Below are 18830 nucleotides of genomic sequence, written 5' to 3' on the forward strand. Positions count from 1 at the left end.
ATTTCATTGCTTGAGTCATTACTATCATAGCTAGTTATCCACAGCTGTCATTTTAAAGAAATTCTTTATCAGTCTATTGTCAAAATGTTTCCCAAATTAAACTGTTTCACTCATGTGAACCTCCACTTCCACGTGATATTTTGAACAGTTGTGCACAGCAAAATTTAAAGCACATGTATTCAGTGTAACTGTATTTGTTCAATTCAGTAAGTAGTACAGTTTCAAATGGCTGCGCATGTAGCCTATAGTGCTTTCAAGTACATTTTTCAGGTAGTATTACTAATATATATATTTTTTGTATTGGAAAATCCTCCCAGACTGAACTGTTAAAATGAAAACATGGGAAAGCAATTTGACTGTCCTGTTCATAAACATGGTGTCAGGACTTTTCATTTTGATATCACTGACAGATCCAGCCATGGACAGAGAAACTTGAGTCCCAAGGGCACACCACACAACCTTCAGCAGGATTTCATGTGAAAGAACGTAAGTTCAAATATACAGTAACTAAAAAAAAAAAAAGAAGATGAATAAGTCACGCCAGGGGTCACTCTGGCAGAGTAGCACCTTGCTGTTGACATTGATAATGAAGTTATAGAACAATAAAAAAACATACACATTTCTGAGGTTAGGTCAATCCAAAGACAGGACACCATGTCCTTGTCTTTCACACTGTAGGTCTCAGTGTAGCTAATTAGACTTTGTTGACAATGTTGACAATTGTTTAACAGTGTTTCTTAACATTGTTTATCAAATTGTTTGCCAAATGACAATTCATGACAACATTTACAAAGACCCTTTCATTTACATCACAGCTGTTATGCCATGTTTATGACAGTGTCATGGCAGCCTCATGCACCTTCAAATGAGGTGTTGCCATATTTTTAACCAATAAGATGCAGTAGCAAGAGAAAGTCATACAGAATGCATCCTAAGAAATCTTACCACTTTCTGCTTTGAGTTAGGTTTCTGCAGCAACCACTCAATGTCAAGAGGGCTGGAAGCTGGAAACTGGTGATGGCACGGTAAAGTGGCATTGTCCCCAACAACTTTCTTCATCTCTGTCTGGGCACCCACTGACAGCAGACCGAACAGAACTGAGGAAGAGAGAAGAAATGAAGAGATGAAAAAAAACAAGCAATGTCAGATCAGAACAGTGACCTAGTCCTAGAGAGGCAGGTTGTTCAGGTAGCATAGAAACCACAGTAATAGAAAAATGCAAAGATGCAAACAGATTTGTTAGAGGACCTAAACATGATGAGAAGCAATATGCTATCCATGTTTTTATAGAAGACAATAAAAGGCCAAAAAAAATATTTACAGGAGATTAGTATCAGCAGAAGTGGTTCAACAAATGAAATAGAAACATTTCATCATTAGCTGAAGTTTTGAGTAGCTGTGGTCTGGCATTCTGCCATTTCATACACATATTCCTACAAAGAACTTTTATCAAGGTGGAGCCAGTTGGGAGATTCAACCAGATCTGGCCATGATTTTAGTAAGCATTTACACAGAACACACAACACCTCACACATATGCACAAACCCTCCACATTATTCAAAGTTAAAGTTTATATAACAGTGAAAAAAATGTTCATTGATTTGAAGATTGTGTGCACATGATGGTGACTTCAGGCACTGACCAGATAGAGAGGACTTATGGAAGATATCCAAAGCTAATTTACTGGCGAATACTGGACAGCCTCGTGGGCTTCAGTAGAATTAACCAAACGCGTCACTGGGGTTAGCTGGAACCTGAAATTATGGATTGTGTGTGTGTGTGTTACTGTGCTATACTCAAAGTATTGCACAGGGGTAATGCATTTGTGTGGTATTTGCCTCCCTTCAACGTCTACAATAGAGCACATAATACTGCAGAGCCCAGCTACTCTTAAACTCACAATTGTGATGTCTATTTTTGGATACATGACATTAAACTTCGCAGCCTATCATTTAGTTAAATACCAAATGACCCATCAACTTAGGTAATTCTGAAAATCAAATATATCAAAATTTCCCATCATCATCTTCTCTGGGATTACAATGTGAACCAGATAATAGGTGAACAGCATACATGGGATTCATAAGATGTTTTTTGAGATGTCTGCATCTATTGTGTGACTCAGTCCGGACATTCTGACAGTGAAAATGCCTTTGTATGCAATAGACATAATTATGGGCTGTCAAATGTTCCTCAGAAGGCCAGACCTCACTGGGCCCCTGTCCACTTGTTTACTGGTCCAACCTCACAGGAGCCAACACCCTGCCCCACAAGTGATCTCTGGGCCAATGAAAATGTCAACACTGCACTTTGAAACCAATGAGTCAGTGCTGATGAAGGACACAGTGGAAAAGAAGAGCCTAAAAGAGACCATCTTATTTTGTCTGCACAGTTGTCAACAGTTTCTAAAGTTTTGTTCAAATTCTGTCATAACTTTGTAAGTTAATAGTTAACAACTTTAATCAAAATGATAAATGATTTCTTTGCTTTGCATGAAACAAAAATGTTTCATTTCAGATCAACTCTGACTGGTGATCTGATCTGGCCTATTTTCAGCTTGACTTGTCCTGACCAATGGCTGATGAGTCATAAACTAAAAAAAAAAAAGTATTTTTTAGATTCCAGTACCTAAACTACATAAGGTCACACTGGTGACAACTCTTTTCTCAGTGTTGTTGCGATGGGGGTAAGAATAATAACTATTTTCAGTTATAAATGCAAAACCTGTAAGAACTCCATGAAAATGAAACAGTATTTTCTGATGAGGTATGTATGTTGTTCATTAAGGCTGTTATCATGGATAGACCACTGTCACAAAACTTCAATTAGAACATGACACTGGGACATGTCATTGAATTAGTAAAGAAGGGAATTGACTGTAAGAGAACTTTAGTCAATGTACAAAATGTACAAAAAACCTGATTTGTTTCATTGGTTTTATTCTTCACAGCATAAATCTAGCATGTGTGTTGGAGCACATGCTAGATTTAGAAATGTTGGGAACCTATGAATATCCAGGTGAAAGATCTAGGACCTCTTTGAAATACACACAAAGATTGAGCTGTACAGTTGGTAATGCCAATTGGCTTACATACTTTTATAAGTTGAAAAATGGCTAAAAAATTTCTAATTGGCGCAATAAAACATGTTGAAAATGCTTCTCAGTCTTTTTTGTAACACAGGAGTGACATAATAAATTACTGTGGTACTTCTTTTGCCTTGATCCACCTGTTCTTAGCAGTTAGTAAGCAAAAAAATATGGGCCACCCCCTCACTGAGGAACTCCTGAGCCTAAAGGTATTCCCGTTTATGGCTTTTTAATGGCACATTTGCAGGGTCATTCATCTTGTGGACTCCCCGCCGATATTGGTTTGGATGTCAGAAAAAGGGAGAGAAAGCTTTTCAGTGATAAGAACTCTGGGGAGTGAGAATATCCACACCATGTGTGTAAGCGCAGCTGGTTGAACCTAATGGTGCAAGTTAATGTTTGGTGGTGGCACAGGGGTCTGCTGGGAAACCTTTACCCACAATCTCCCTGCAGTGCTTTATGCAAGCCTCTGTAATCAGTTAGCAGCCTGGGGTTTAGCTCACTGCTGAGTAGGTGGGCTCATCTTACCTTATTTCTCATGTTTTGCTGCCTACGCTTTTGATGATGTACACTCAAGTGTTTACATGACCCAGGAAAGTTGAAAATATTTATCCAGTGTTCCTTCACAATCTGATCAGGAGCCTTACAGGTGAATGACTCCACATCCTTGGGTAGTGTAAAATGAATGGTATTGTGCTGATATTGGGGATAATATGTAAAACTATATGTTTTTAGGTGGAGGTGCTTTGGTGTGATGAGAGGTCTTTTTTTGGCACCTCTCAAAAAAAGACTGGCTTGATGTAAGTTTGAGAGTGTATTTGAATTGGCCCCATTCTCAATGTGCACAGCTGGGCTGGCTGGGCTGCGAGACCCCACCATGTGTGTAAACATCAGTAGTGTAAACTAACAGAAAACATTTCTGTGAAATGCTTTGCATACATGCTGTAAAAAATGTGCATGGCTTTATGACCTTGGCTTTCAATTTGCAGCAAAGTAACTGGAACTATTTTAACATGCGCTAGGAAAATATCCTTGTCACAGTTGCATGTATGCATTCATGCATTTTTATTCAATTCCACATGGAGTTGAGAGAGACCATCAAAATGAATGTGGCCATGTTGAAGGGGAGATAATGAGGAGAGGCCTTGCGATAGGGTATTGGTGCCACATCCCAGACCAAATCCTACATCCCACTTTCTCTCTCATTGTGTCTTTCTTTCTCCCCACTTTTGGATAAGCTTTGTGCTTTATGGAAAGTTTCAATCTTTCTTCTCAGAAAGAAAGGAAAGCAGCGTATCATAATTAACAAAAGTTGGAGCGAACATCAGAGGTTTTAGAAAGAGAGAGGGTGTGAAGGAGAAAGATAGACACATTTGACAAAGCGAGAGAGAGAGTGGGAAGCCTGGGTGAAATATGGAGGAACCAATTTCTATGAAAAGGCCCTAGGGGGAGTTGTGCTCCAGTAAATCCGCCTTACAGAACCCTGCAATCTCATTATAGTGTAGCCAGCGAGACGGACAGACAGACAAACAAGACAGGCCTGGATCTTTCACACTGCCCCAAAGTCAAGCCTCATAGCCCCCCAGTCAGCACATCAGCCTAGCTGGGGCCTTTGCCTTGTCCAAAGCTTTATGACCTCTGGTACTCAAACACAGCAGATCAGAAAGGGAGAATGAAAGGACAGAGAAAAATGGGCTAAGAGAGAGGAGGGAGGAATGGTGCATTGCCTTATTTTGAGCTCTTACGCCAGGCTAAGTCACTGGTGTGGAGGAAGGATTATAGAATCACAAAGGTGGTTTTAGACACAGGAAGCCGAAAGCACAGAAATATATAAATAAAAGGTTCGAGATATCATAGATCAGAAATTTCTGTTTGTGCCAGTTTCTTTATGGACGCCTACATTATAGGAAAAAGTATACATCCTGCCATGCGTGATGCATGAATAATGGGAACATGCTCTACATTGCAAGGACAAATCAAGAACTGTCCAGGAAAATCTGAGATACAAGTAATTTTCTGCAACAACTGGTGTCTTAGTACAACATACCTATAGATGTTTCAGGCAAACATAAAGATGCTTGAGTGACACTTGGAGTCTCACTGCAACGTGCAAAACAATTATCTCCAATTTCTGCCAGAACAGCTCATGTTCTGTAATTACCAGGCTTCTCAGGGAATGGATCCTAATACAATGAAGCAAGGGGACAGAGTTTGAGCTAGATGCATGCAACCAGAAAGAATTCACATGGCACATGCAAATGCAATCCATCCATTCTTACTGCTGACAACAAGCACGATTTTTTTAGCTGACTTTGGGACATGCTGAGAGGAGCATAGGGCATGAAGCAGTGAAATAACTCAGAGCTCAGCGTGTTGTTTCACAGCCTTTGTTTTACTTTATTTATCTACTGTTGTGAGGCCCAGATGCCTATTCAACTGTACAGCAACCATTCTATAAATACACACAAAGTCAGAGGTTTTCTTAAAGAACACACACATATAGTTCTTCAGATGTTTCAACCAAAGAGTTGCTGGAAAATAGTAACCAATACTCAGTCTACTTTCATATTCGGGAAATTTGTTTTCACTCATATAGTCAAGCAACTTCTTAGGGGTTCAACTCTTTAATTTTATTATTGCTCCATTAAAATGCATGTTCAGTATTTGTCTTACTACCCTCATTTTTAGTTTCAAATTCTACTCGTTTTTATTTTGAGTCTAGGCTAGATCTTTGAAGGGATTAAAAACCTATGATCTTCCTTGATCTTCCTGCAGATAGTTGTCACTGGATATCCGCTATTTTGATAGATTTCTTGGTGGAATTTATCTACAGAATCTGGTTTTATATATATCCTATGACATAGCTTTCAGTGCAAGCATGCACATGCCAAGATAGTGTTGGTTTTAATTCCTTCGTTTCCCTTGATGTCTGGCACCTGAAAGGGTTGGGTTTTAATTAAGTCTACCTTTTGGATAGAACAATGACTACACACCAGGCCAAAATAAGGGATTTCACATATCTGCACATTGAAACTAAATGACACCAGAGTGTTGGGTTATGGTGCCCAACTTTCCTGACAAATTTACCACTTACTACTTTGCAATGAGTGAGACTTCCTGATTATTTTACCATTAATTTCAGTTTGAAGGATTAGGAAAATATTTACTTACAAGAAGCTATAACACAAAGAGATCATCTCTTTGTGTTCCAAATTATCTGAGAAAAATAACTGATTAAAATATGAGCCATTTGTATAAAATAATTAAGAAATAAAGTCCGACTTTTGTACTACAGAATTAGAGCATTCAGTTTTTGAACTTCTAAAGGTACTTGAAATATTAGAGTAAAAATATAAATTAATTTGCTCATATTCTTTAATGATTATCTTTTGATGAGATGATATGTGGCCAGAGGAGATATGTTTGGAATTGAAGCTGGAAAAATAGAGCAAGTATCATTTTCACACTAATCCTTTGAACCTGGAAGGAAAGCAAATTGGAAAAAGAGAAGGCCCAATGGGAATAGGAAAAAAGATGAATACCATGGAGGTCTGAATAATGTAAACCCCTGTGGTAAATGTTCACCTTGTGCTGCTTTTATTGCCTTCATTAGCATCCCTTTCATGGCCTTGTCATTGCAGTCATGTTGAGCGATAGCAATATTATTCCGCTGACACATCCCCAAAATAGATCCAAAATTAGTTTTGCAACAAGCACTTTTAATTCCCCCAAAGTATTCTCCATTTCCCTGTGCTAAATAGGGATGCAGGGACAATGGGGGGGAAAAAAGCTAATTACACCATTCCCCATGGGAGTGAAGTTGGCAATGCAACCTGCTTCCATAGCTATACATATCTTATCAATGCTGCATCTGGTGGCGTCTTCTACACTCATGGGTGTAGCTGTCCAAGATGTTTTTGCTGCTCCATAAATCTCCCTGTTTTAGCCTGAAACTGTCCAAAGAACACAAGCATCTTAACAAGAACAACACTTTTTGGCCAAAAAGCTATGGGCACAAATGCAATATATTCACCATCCTCGATTGCTGATCACAAATGTGCCAACTGTGTAACTCCTTTAACCTTCTTTGCATTTGTAAAAGTAGGGCTAAATAATATGGCTGAAAAACGTATGATATAAGCGTTTGATATCAGTCAGTATTTGTAATTGTTGATTCGCTTTCTTGTTTTAAATACCTGAAATACTACCAAACTAATGATGTGACCTTTCCTGTTTTAGCTGTAGTTTTCAATTCATGCTATCATTTTTTATTTTTAAGTAGTTATGAGGGACAGTAGTGAAACCCTGCTGCTGTGCATGTTGCTCAGCATGTTGTTACTAGATAACTTGCATTGTTATTCATTTATTGTCCAGCCCTTGATCAAAACAACTACAGCTGACCAAATAACCAAATAGAAAGGGTGATAGAATACCAAAATCCTATATACTTCACAGTTTTGAAATGACAGATTTCACTGTCACTGGCTAAAAAAGCATATCTGTAGATTATCATTTGAAAAGGATGGTTCTTGTTTTAAATGTTAATTACAGCAAACGTCTACAAACTTGAATGAATGAGCATCTGCAGATTAATGTCCAGAAGTGTATGCTGCAAGGCTATTCCCAGATTTACATGCATTATAGAAAACAAAATAATCCTTCCTTTAATGTCTTTCCAAAGAACAAAAAGTAAAAATGTCAAGTGGTCTCCTTTGTAGCAGATAACACGACTTTGTTAAATGGGGCTTGGACAGTGACCTCTCTTCGAAATAACAAATCTTCCCAATATGTGGCAAAGCCTAAACAAACCAGCTTGTATGGAAAGTCAGTTTGTTCTGCTTGAGCGTACCTGTAGCTGTGAGACAAGCAACAAAGAAGAAGGAACGTTAACGTCTTTATGGAACTTATCGCCAATGTGACAAAAGATGTATGTGTATGTGTGGACGCATGTGTTTGATTGCAATGTGTGTGTGTAAAGGGTAGATCTTCCCTGCAGCAAATGCACACAGCCTTGACTAAACCTGCTGTTTCCCACTGAGAACTTGCACTAAATGAGGACAAGAGAATGTTCTTTCACTTAAGAAAAATACAAGTAAATCTGAATAAAACTCTTTCGTTACGCTGCTGCCGATTATGTTTTTGCTGAATCTCATCTTTGTCAGCGTACAGATCTAAAGCTGAAGAAAAAACAATTGCTTCATTTCAAAGTAAGCAAATATGGGTTATCAAAAACAAAAAAAACCAACAACTCCAAATCCAGTGTGAAAGATTGTATTTGCTTGGACAAGATCTCATTTGGTTCACAAATAAAGCTTTCTTCTCATTTCCTGCAAAAAATGTTTTCCAACATTTTTCATGAAATAAGCATTTTTGGTCTAAAGTTTGTGAAGATTTCTTTGTAGCATTAACTTGCTATTAAGCAACTTATGGAAAATAGGGAAACTCCTGAAATTTGTTTCCAACGTTTTCTTCCAAAAACATTATTTAAACATGTTTATTTCTTTACAAATTAAAATCTGAAAAGTGCATTTATTTTCAGCATAGATATTTTGAAGAATCTATGCTGCACGTCTTCAGAGTCTGATGTTGTTGAGCATTTTCTGTAACTCCAACCAACTTTATTGTCCAGCCCTAGGTCGAAACAACTACAGCTGGCCAATTAACCAAATAGAAAGGGTGACAGCTAAAGAAAATCAATTTCCAACAGCATAATGCTGCCATCACCATCCATCAGCGTAAAAATGATGTTTTAAGAGTAATCTGCAGAATTAGTTTTCTGTGACACACTGTCTTTTGCATGTGGGCCAAAAAAATTTACCTTGGGCATCAGAATTTTTAGATGGTGAATTAAATGTTGCTTTGAAAGATATTCAAATATGCGTAGAACATCTCCAGAATATTTGTTTGAAAACATTCTTTAACAACCTCTGATGCCTTTACAGACTCTATCACCTTGAGATTAAATTACATGACTTGTGAAGGCATACGTGGCGAGACTGAAAGGGGCAAAACATATGCTGACCATCCTTATAAGAAGTTTTAAAACATATTTTGAAGACCATTGGACAGATGGGCATTAATTTCTCTTAGGGTTATCAGGTAATGTCCCAAGATAAAACACTGAAGTGTGCTGCTATAATCACACAAATTGCATAAAACTTTAAGGTGTTTGCTAATATTTGCTGACGTACGTCAGTGAACATGTGTAGAGTAAAATGAGATATTTTAAGCAGACTCTCTCAAAAAACTCCATTAACAACTGAGTGGAACATTGTATTTTGTTGAGATCACGCTCTGCCTGATCCTGCGTACCTGACAGATGGCACAGTGAGAAAAAAGATGAGCCATGTTCATTAAAAAACACTGCAGAAGACAGTTTTGCCTGCTGCTGATGGGTGACATCTTTCATGTTGGGCATTGGAACTGGTGTATATCAAACTGGCTAAGCACCACTGGGGTGCGGACAGATGGGCAAGCAATGGTAAAAAACGGTCATAAAGCTCACACTGTATATATGTACAACCTTTCCCTCCTACAACCTCATAAATGTGAGCGTCCTTTTCTGTTCACAAAATGTACCTCAATTTCCCCAAGTTATTTATGTGGTCTAATCTCAATTTGTGGCTGGCAAGCATGTGAATGAACTTCTTTCGCATTGTTGGAGTGCCTGGACATGGGCACTGACATCAGCGGATCAATACTTAATAAGCTTTTGTGCTGCCAAGTCCATTTTGCTGCAATATGCAATTTTTTATGCCCATTAGGTTGAAAATAGAGCTGACTAGGTGTATGGGCACAGGAAGTGGAATACATCGTGGTCATCCTGATGATGGATGCTTTACAATGGTGTGAAACTGATGGAAACTTAAGACACTATATACCTCTTGCACTACAGAACACTACACATTTTGCTTTCATTAAACACAACTCAATATTCCAATAGAGTTTCAAAACAGGCTTTAACAACTTGTGGAAAGACAATAAAAGCTTCATTGGGGTTTATGGTTAAATATAAAGAGACTTGAAAAACAAGGTGAACAGCAAGAAAACAAGCCTAGAGCTAGAACTATATTTGAAGCCACATTAAAGTTGAGCTTCAGAGGCAGTGGGAGATAGTTCCAGTCTGGACATGTAAGCATTTCATTTTGTGAGCTCATATAGTCAGGCATGTGTGCGGATTGTGCACGCTTCCCTTCCTTTTCTCCTCCACAATCTTGCCTCTCTGCAGACATAGATTTACTTCCATTATTTAGGTCACTGCGATTATTTGTCACTGTCTAAAGTTCGAGTTCACCTGGGGTTTGATGGTAAGGTCTATATCGGCGGTGACACTAATTTACTCCTCTGGATTCAAGGGAGAATAGAAGCGGAACGCAACAGAGCAGCTCCAATGTTGTACATTTCACTGGCTAATTGAAAACACACGGGGTCCTGACTCCCTGTTTCCACCCAACCAGCTACGTCACTGACATATTAGTGCTGCTGTCAGTCCCATGGCATGTATCTGATCACATCCTTTTACGTGATCAGTTAGGTAGAAAATACTAGACTGGATGACATTGTCACTGCTTTTATTCCTGCAGCTCTAAAGCATGAAGTTGTAACCCAATCATCCAAAACTCTTGATTGCCGAGGACACGCTGTTTGTTGACGTGTTCATGTCTGCTTTAGGATCTATATCAGTCAAAAATGCTGTATGTATGATGACCGAGGAGGTCAGCGTGGGCTGAAAGGCTTCCAGGAAAGGCCTCACTTAGACTCATTTATGGGAGCTAATCGACCAAGCTACCATCTGTTCTTATGATTAGGCAAGGCCATTCACGCAAGACCTAAAGCTTTTTCTTTTCTTTTCTTTTTTTTTTGCTCGCTTCAGATAAATAGCAGCCACATTACAGTGCATTTCTGCATGTAGTGCAACAAAATATAAATTTGCACATTGTGTTGTCCCACTGCGACTTATCTAATTTAATATAGACTAAAACACAGGTCATATAAGTGCATCTGTTTTACTTTAAAAAATAAGGAAGGATTTAAACTTTTAAAGTTTTGAAACTTGTATTTTTTTTTTTTATTTCAGGATGAAGAGACTAAAGCGCTCTTAGATTTAACTTGTTTCATGTTACAGCTACGAAACTTCAGTGTATTTGATAGATTTGGACTTTTATAAGAGAAGTTCGAAGAGTGTAAAAAAATTAAACCTGGTTTCAAAAATTTTTATTTATAAAAATCAAAAAATTTTGTAGAAAAATAATTCTGCAGAATAACTCAAACCTTGTCAAATGAGGATTCTAATTTAAATCAACGGGTTATTCTAACACGTCAATATGCTTCAATCTAAACCCTTATAATGTAGCTCTGGACACATGCTTATAATCATTGTCTTCCTAGAAGGCAAACCTAAAAGGGCATGTGTTTGCCATGTAAAGTGTACATGTGATTAAAAGAGAAGGATGGTAATCTTGTGACTGGAAAGTTGTGTGTTTTATTTCAACTTAGCCTGGTAAAATCCAGCCCCTTGTCCTACACAATTTAGTTTGTGCAGAAAGTCTTACCTGTTGAGAAACAATTGCTTCTTAGAGTTGTGGATTCTGTTGAAGTTTAAAATTTTACCCAATTGTTAACATTTGCCCATGATGTATGTCGGACGTACGTAGGTTCCAGTTTGACACTAAGATGCAAACCAAAAATTACCTGCACTGTAAACAACCACTGCAAAGAAAGAAGAGCCGATCTGAATGGGGTGGCTGTTAAAAGTGGCCAACATAGACAGAACGGCTTCATTCACTTCCTCTGTTGCTAAAACTAAAAGAGTGGATGACATTGGACTAAGGTGGACTACAATTCTAAAACAGTGTGGGAAAAACAACTTCACAACGTCTTCTTTTGTTAATATTTTGGTTGTTTAAGTTACAATACAAAGCACACGAGTGAACTCAAATAAGTAATTTGGTGACTTTTGAGGGAAATTGATTGCATTAGATCTTTTTGGGGGATTACCAGAGATGGAGTAAACAAATGCACACTAAAGATTTTTATTAGTAAAATTTTTAATTTTTAATTTTTCTTTTACTTCGCATAAAACCGCTACTGTTTGTCGGTTTGCTACAAAATTTTCAACAAAGTAGCCTTAAATTTGTGGTTATAGCCTGAAGACATCTGAAGTCGTTAATGTTATCACACTTCTGTTGACCTACTGGCCTAATTACAACTGCTTTATTTTTGCAAGTTAAAAAAGCCAGCCTTCTTTTGTAAGTTTAACTAAGGTTTTGTCACAAGCCTCCAATAGTGACACACGCACAAACAAATAACCCTGCCCTTTGTGCTTCTCAGCACCACGTCTTTCCACCCCCACGTCTGGAAAAGGAATGCCCACATGGCCACATCCGAGGGCGGAGAGAAGATTGAAACCAGATGAATGGAGCTTGGTACAGAATTCTTGCCAAGGCTATATTTCACTCCCAGAGCCTGATTAAAACGAGGTGTGGCACTAACTGAGGCCAAGGCAGCCAAGTCTCGCTCTGAGAGGAGAATTTGCTTGCAGTCACATTCTAGGCAAAAAATAAAACAGGGGAAGGTTCGCAAAAAAGGGCCCGACAGGGTCTTGTGTATTTGAGATGGAAAATCTTTCTGACAAACTCAGTGAAGTTTGCAAAATTTTCTCTGTTTATTTAATCCATGATCTTTACTAGAGATTGATCGGACAGGATCCAGCCTTGACACGCAAAGTGCTTTACGAAGGATGGAGTGGTTGTCAAGGAGGACATTTAAAGTAATGCATTATATAAAATGAGACCAAAGTGTAATAATATTGGACCAAGGACTATCACTGCCTCATGTACATGTTTGTGTCCAAAAACGTTACAGCAGGTGTTAAGAAGTTGGACTAATTTTGCACTGGACCTCATTTGGATAGAAAAAAGACAAAATAAAAAGTTCCCTGTTAACATATGACTGTTATGTTAACACTCAAACTATGCACATGTCTTCTTGACATTAAGAGTATTAATTTTTTTTGGTCTGTTTTTCTGTAGAAATCTTTAGCGGTGAGCAGTAACAGAACATGACAAAGTAGAGAATCTAGGTAGCGTAGGTCTCCGTTTGTTTCTGACTGTAGGACCTGGCACGTGTGAGCATGACTGACTGATTAGAGGCCCGTTTTCACCGACTGCCTGCAGTCGGCTCTCTAGAGATAACCAGGCAGAGTGGGAGAATTTGGTACTATTTTACAGCGCCGGCTGCTTTCTCTTTCCTCCCCACTGCAGCTGGTCAGCCACACTCACAAGTTGAAGCCAAACACACTCTCCTTTATCCCCTTGATATTTCAGTTATGTTACCACCAAGAGGGTTGCGGCTCGACTGCTTGCCGCCTTGCCTTGCACAGGCTAGTAAATAAAGCCCACTCATTTCATTTGGCTATAATGTTTAATCTACATTTGCTTGGTCAATGAGAGGTTAATCTCATTACCTTGTGCTAAATGGCAAGCTCGGGCATCCTCTGACAAAGAGAAGGCTAGACATGAGTTAATTAAAAGAGCAATTAAAAGAAGACATCAAGTCCCACTAACAGTGGTAATATGTAAGCTCCCTTGACACCAATGCATTGACGTTGAATAACTCTATTCTCCTGCAGTGTGTCACAACTAACACACCACCCTTCATAAAGAACAAAGGAGAGCAGTAACAGTCCAACTGAAGCATCTTGCTTGAGATCAGCTTGTTTTGTGGCCGAACATGTGTTTCAAACTAACCCTCAGAAGTCACTGTGTTTTACACACTGGAAGTCAGCTTGTTAAAAGTAATCTTCACCACTCCACACACACACACACACAAACCTATTAAAAAATGTTAATTAACTCCAACCGGTTGGTAAAAACCTACATGCATTTCATTCAGGCGGAATTGGACAAAGCTTGCCAGCATTAGAGGTAAATTTTCTAGTGGTGCACATTTAAAAAAAACAAATAAAAAAAATGAACCTGCAAAGTAAGATCTGCTGGTCTCAGATTAAAAATGAAAAAAAAAGCTTATTACAAGTTCTTATTTCAAACACAAATGCTTTGTATGTAGGTTGAAATATTGAGTTTTACTCATGTTTTTCTTTTTCTTTTTAACATTTTGTTTTACTAATTTAGTGTCCTTCCATATGGCTTTTATACTGGACTTCTGAAACTTTGTGTCTGTTCTTTGGACTTCACAATATGATATGTTCAGTAATGTTCTCTGAAAAAGCCTGACGCCATCACAGAACAGCTTAATATATACTGAGATTAAATTATACACAGGTGGATTCTCTTTACTACTAAAGTCGCTTCTCCACTACAGTAGCTTTAGCTGATTCTGCCTCAGGCAAATTTGTCTCCATTAGATCGTCGCTGTTTTTGGTAACCATTTCAAGGGAAGTAAAAGTCGTGTTACATGATTGCATTGCATGCAAAATTATTTGGTTGACAGCAGAATGGATTCATTGTCTGACCAATTATTTACGTCATTCCATTAGTGAAAGGTGGACCTTGCAAACTCCAAACAATATCTCAACTGCCACAGTGAACATGACGTCTGCTATCAGAGAGCTTCTCAGTGCAGAGGAATCGTGTTTAATCATGAGCAGCGCCTGGAGCAAATGCGTTACTTTTGGAGCGGAATGACTGTGATTTAGAAGTCCTACAAGGAGCAAATCTCTCTGAAGAACTGGCCAGTGAGAAACACTAGAAATTTATAACATTAGCTTGCTGTGATATACATTTCATCCTTTGTCATTTTTGTTTAAAAAAAAATCATGGATCAAGAAAGTTTATGCATTTTACATAGTAAGACTCCAATTTGTTTTAGTTTATCACGTAAAATCACAATAAGAGTATTGTGTGGTTTGATTGATTCTTTATGCTTGTTTTGCCATTTTTTTTGTTTGGTTGTTTTTATTGGGTTTTTGTGTCTGGATGTTTGTTGTTGTATTTGCTTTTATTCATGAGGACTGTTTTCTTATGGCGGTGATGTAAGAAAAAGTAAAAAAGAAAAATTTGCACTGCGTTGTATATCAGGTAATGAATCAGCAATGAACAATTTACTTCAGCTTTGCCCTTCTGCAGTTAGAACGATCATTAGGAACTTCTTAGTGTTTGGAGCTCTGTTAGTATGCAGCCAAGTGAGGATGCTTCACAGGGGAAATAGCCTGTTAGTTGCATGCCCTGTGGGTACTCTGGGCGGCTGCAGCCGCCCTCCAGATGAATCATAAACAAGTCCCTCGGCCTCCGTGATTTAATCCCCTGTGACATCGCCATGGGGAGATCGAGAAAAGGGAGCGTTGGGTAAAGGAAAACATGCCCTCTGCTCAAGTTTTAAGTGAATTAAACATTAGGTTGAATGTGAATGAGGTGTACATGAGGGTACGTCATCGAGATGAGGCACTAATTTGTCAAATGCTAGAATAAGGATGTGAGTATGAATATTTTTAGGGGTGTTTGAGGATGGAGCAAAGCTCTATATTTAATATTCGGTTTGTTGATGCAGCAGTCACTTCGTTTCAAGCTCTACCTTGAACCTCTCTCCTCCCCAACCGTAAGCCCCAACCCACTCCCATTCTTTTTACATGCGAGTATAATGCAAATTAATTTCCCACAGTGCTTTCACTTAAATTTGGCCCCACTGCTAAAGCTTGGGCAGTCTACAGGGTTACAATCAACATCATGCAAAGAAAACCCAGCAGGAACTAATGAAACTGGTATATTTTTGGAACCTGAAAGGAGGATTTGAGTTAGGATGAGACACATGAAGTATTTTGAAGCCCTCAAGGACTGTTTACTCCCTAATTAAGAAGGAAAATGTTCCAGGCTTCACCCGAAGTTGCTGCAACTAAAATTGGTGATATATTTTTCTCTGGAGGTTTGGGATATGATTTGCCGACACTGCTGCTTCTGCTGATGCACTGAGCTTTTGTCTTGAGATTAATGAAAGGCGTTTCGTTCTCTGGCATTTTAGATCCCACGCAAAGGTTATAAATGGCCTCTGACCAGCAAGAAGTTTATGTGGCACACCCATAAAAATGTTCTTCATCCAGGGAAGCAATTATTTTAGCCTATCCCTAATTTTCACTAACATCAAAAAGTGGAGCTTAGTTCTATAAAAATTACAAACCAATATTTTATGTGGCTTACAAAAGTATCTGAAAGATTTCACATTTTGACATGTTACCATCATAGATCCCTGAGTGGCTTTGAGCCAAATTACTCTAAGAATCATTTGTCCTTTTATCAACTTTACAAAACACTCAGGTCTTCTGGTTCAAATCTACTATGTATCCCAAGAATCGGAACCGAATACAGAGAAGGAGCATTCAGTTTTTATGCTACTTTAATCTGAAATGATCCCCAGAAATCTCCAAAAAATGCTGTTAATCCATTAACATGTGAGTTACTAACACATACTGACAATAAACTGGTTAGTATGCAGGTTTCCAATGACAGAAGAAAGAAGTTACAGCAGCTGGATCTTTCTCTACAAGAACCAGGTGTTAGTAAAGCTATTATTATCTTAATTCAGACAGCCAGATGGAAATTACAGGTCACATCTGTCTAGTACACATGAGGTACCTTATAAATATTCTCATATATTCTTAAATCCCTGATGTTTGTATTTTAGGGGAGAAAACTCAGAGCCACATGTTCTCAAATTCAGAGCTGGCTAGAAGTGTCTGGTTGGTTAAGCTCTTAAAAGCTTCAACACTTCTCCTTATCTTTTGTAGCTGGAAAGGTTATATCACTGATGTCCTTGAGATAAACTCTTTAAATTTGTGGTGTGGACATCAGAACTAATCTTCACACAAGCTCAAGATCAGAAAGAATCTTTTTACAAGATTAAATAAAATCAAAGCACAAATATCACACAGACCTTAAGTTAAAGCTGTACAAAAAAGAAAAAAAAAATCAGTCCTGTCAAACTTTCTGCTTGCTCTGGAGGAATCAAATAATACCCCGTACTCCTCAGCAGAGGAGAAAGGATGCTGCGTTATATTACACAGCATCTCAAAAATCTTGTTCTCAGTCTCTACACTTTGGGGAAATAGAGGAGTCTGGCAGCCTAAAGCGAGAGGTTACCACCACCATCACCAGCAGGAACTCAACTTCTTCTCACCCCATCACCATCTATCTCCCTTCTCTCTTATCTCTTGACCTTGATGTACGCCAGACCCCATAAAGAACACACACATCCACCCAACCCACACACACAGTAATTGCCGTGAATGTACACTTTTTTATGTGTTCATGTGCCTGCATGACGACTGGTCAGAACAGAAAATCCATAATCCCCTCTGTCACATTATGGGCTAAGAATATCTTCCTTCTTGAGTTCATAAGACAGTATGTTTTAGATAGCTACAACACACATAAAAAAAAATAGAAAATATATGAACAACACTACATTTGAACCACTAAACATGATATCAACCAAAAATTAGTATTATCACAGCAGTAGAAACTCACTGATGTCCTTGAAATAAACTTGAGAAGAGATCAACTCAAGGACGTCTCGTCCCTCCTGATCTTTGTTGCACTACAGCAAGCACAGCATGTCATTAATGCTCAGGCTAGTTAGGTTGTCCACTGGTGGATAAACAGTTTACCTGTAACCACTAAATTGTTTCAATGCCACTAGCACATTTAGAAGCGAGTATATGAGATTGATTGGCAGTGCTGGCACTTCGACTGGCTCTGCTATTCGGGATGACTCAGAGCAGTGCAGATCTTCAGATGGCTATCGATCTTTTCACATATTATGTGTCAAAGCAAATTGTCACAACATGGTGACAATTGTAACAATTATGCAAAAACAGTATTTTTTTAATAAAAGTTACATACTACATCTTTATAGAGGGCATGCTGTCTTATTTCAGGGTAAGATCAAAGAAAATTGTATTTGTCTACTCTAACATCACAAACTGGCTTTCATTTGATGAGAGCATGATCCTCCTGTTTGTATGTCGCCAATAAAATGGTTGAAAAACTTTTAACCTATAAACTAATTTTTCATCATTTAGGTTTTATCTGTATAATGTACAGCATTTGTTGTCACCAACTTTATGTGTAACGTGTTCCTTGTGCTGAGGAGCGATCAGAAATAGCAGAGAACAGACTCGAGGTGAGGCAGGCAGTTTTCTTGCCTCAAGACAGGGGGCGCTCATGATCCCACGAATTGTGACTCCGCGTCTGTAACGTCAGAGACACGGAGCTATACAGTAAAGAAAGGAAGCTACTTGTAGCTTGGCCGATACAGAGAGCGAGAAAAAAAATGGTTTGGAGTTTTACTTCAATGGGTTTTCCCTTTGCTGTGCAGCACAAAATTAATAATATCTATATTTCCTTCAATGAGTTAATGGAATTATTCTACCATGGATGGCATGTGAAGGCATTGCCTTTTTGCCCTTCAATGTTGTACGCATGTGCGAAATATCCGTATGTAAACAATAACAAGCAGGAGTCTTATGATTTTGATTAAGTCAGTGCTTCACCAGCCCTGAACCTCACTGCAAGTCACTGATATATGTACACATGTACACATACATACATACCACTCACTTACTCATTATAATGGTCCAGAATTCAATTATCCAAATGAGAGTAACGTTTTATCACTAAACTTTCAGACATGACTTGATAAAAATTGGCTGGTGTGGCGTAAATCCACTTACAGCCGACATGTGTTTATTTATCCCAATGTAGCCAATCAGGACCATTTTATCTTTCCTATT

General features: G+C 38.4%; 1 protein-coding gene across 1 annotated transcript in view; it reads right to left on the reverse strand.

Moving 5' to 3' along the window:
* Positions 1-18830, reverse strand: part of clmpb (CXADR like membrane protein b) — a 75998-nt gene that overhangs the window by 16761 nt on the left and 40407 nt on the right. Inside the window, exon 2 of the mRNA XM_055028839.1 lies at positions 946-1097. Coding sequence (XP_054884814.1) covers positions 946-1097 — 152 coding nt within the window. The remainder of the gene's footprint in view (positions 1-945; positions 1098-18830) is intronic.

The sequence above is a fragment of the Poeciliopsis prolifica genome, unplaced genomic scaffold (assembly GCF_027474105.1).
Source record: "Poeciliopsis prolifica strain line A6 unplaced genomic scaffold, Auburn_PproV2 SCAFFOLD004, whole genome shotgun sequence".
NCBI lineage: Eukaryota > Metazoa > Chordata > Actinopteri > Cyprinodontiformes > Poeciliidae > Poeciliopsis > Poeciliopsis prolifica.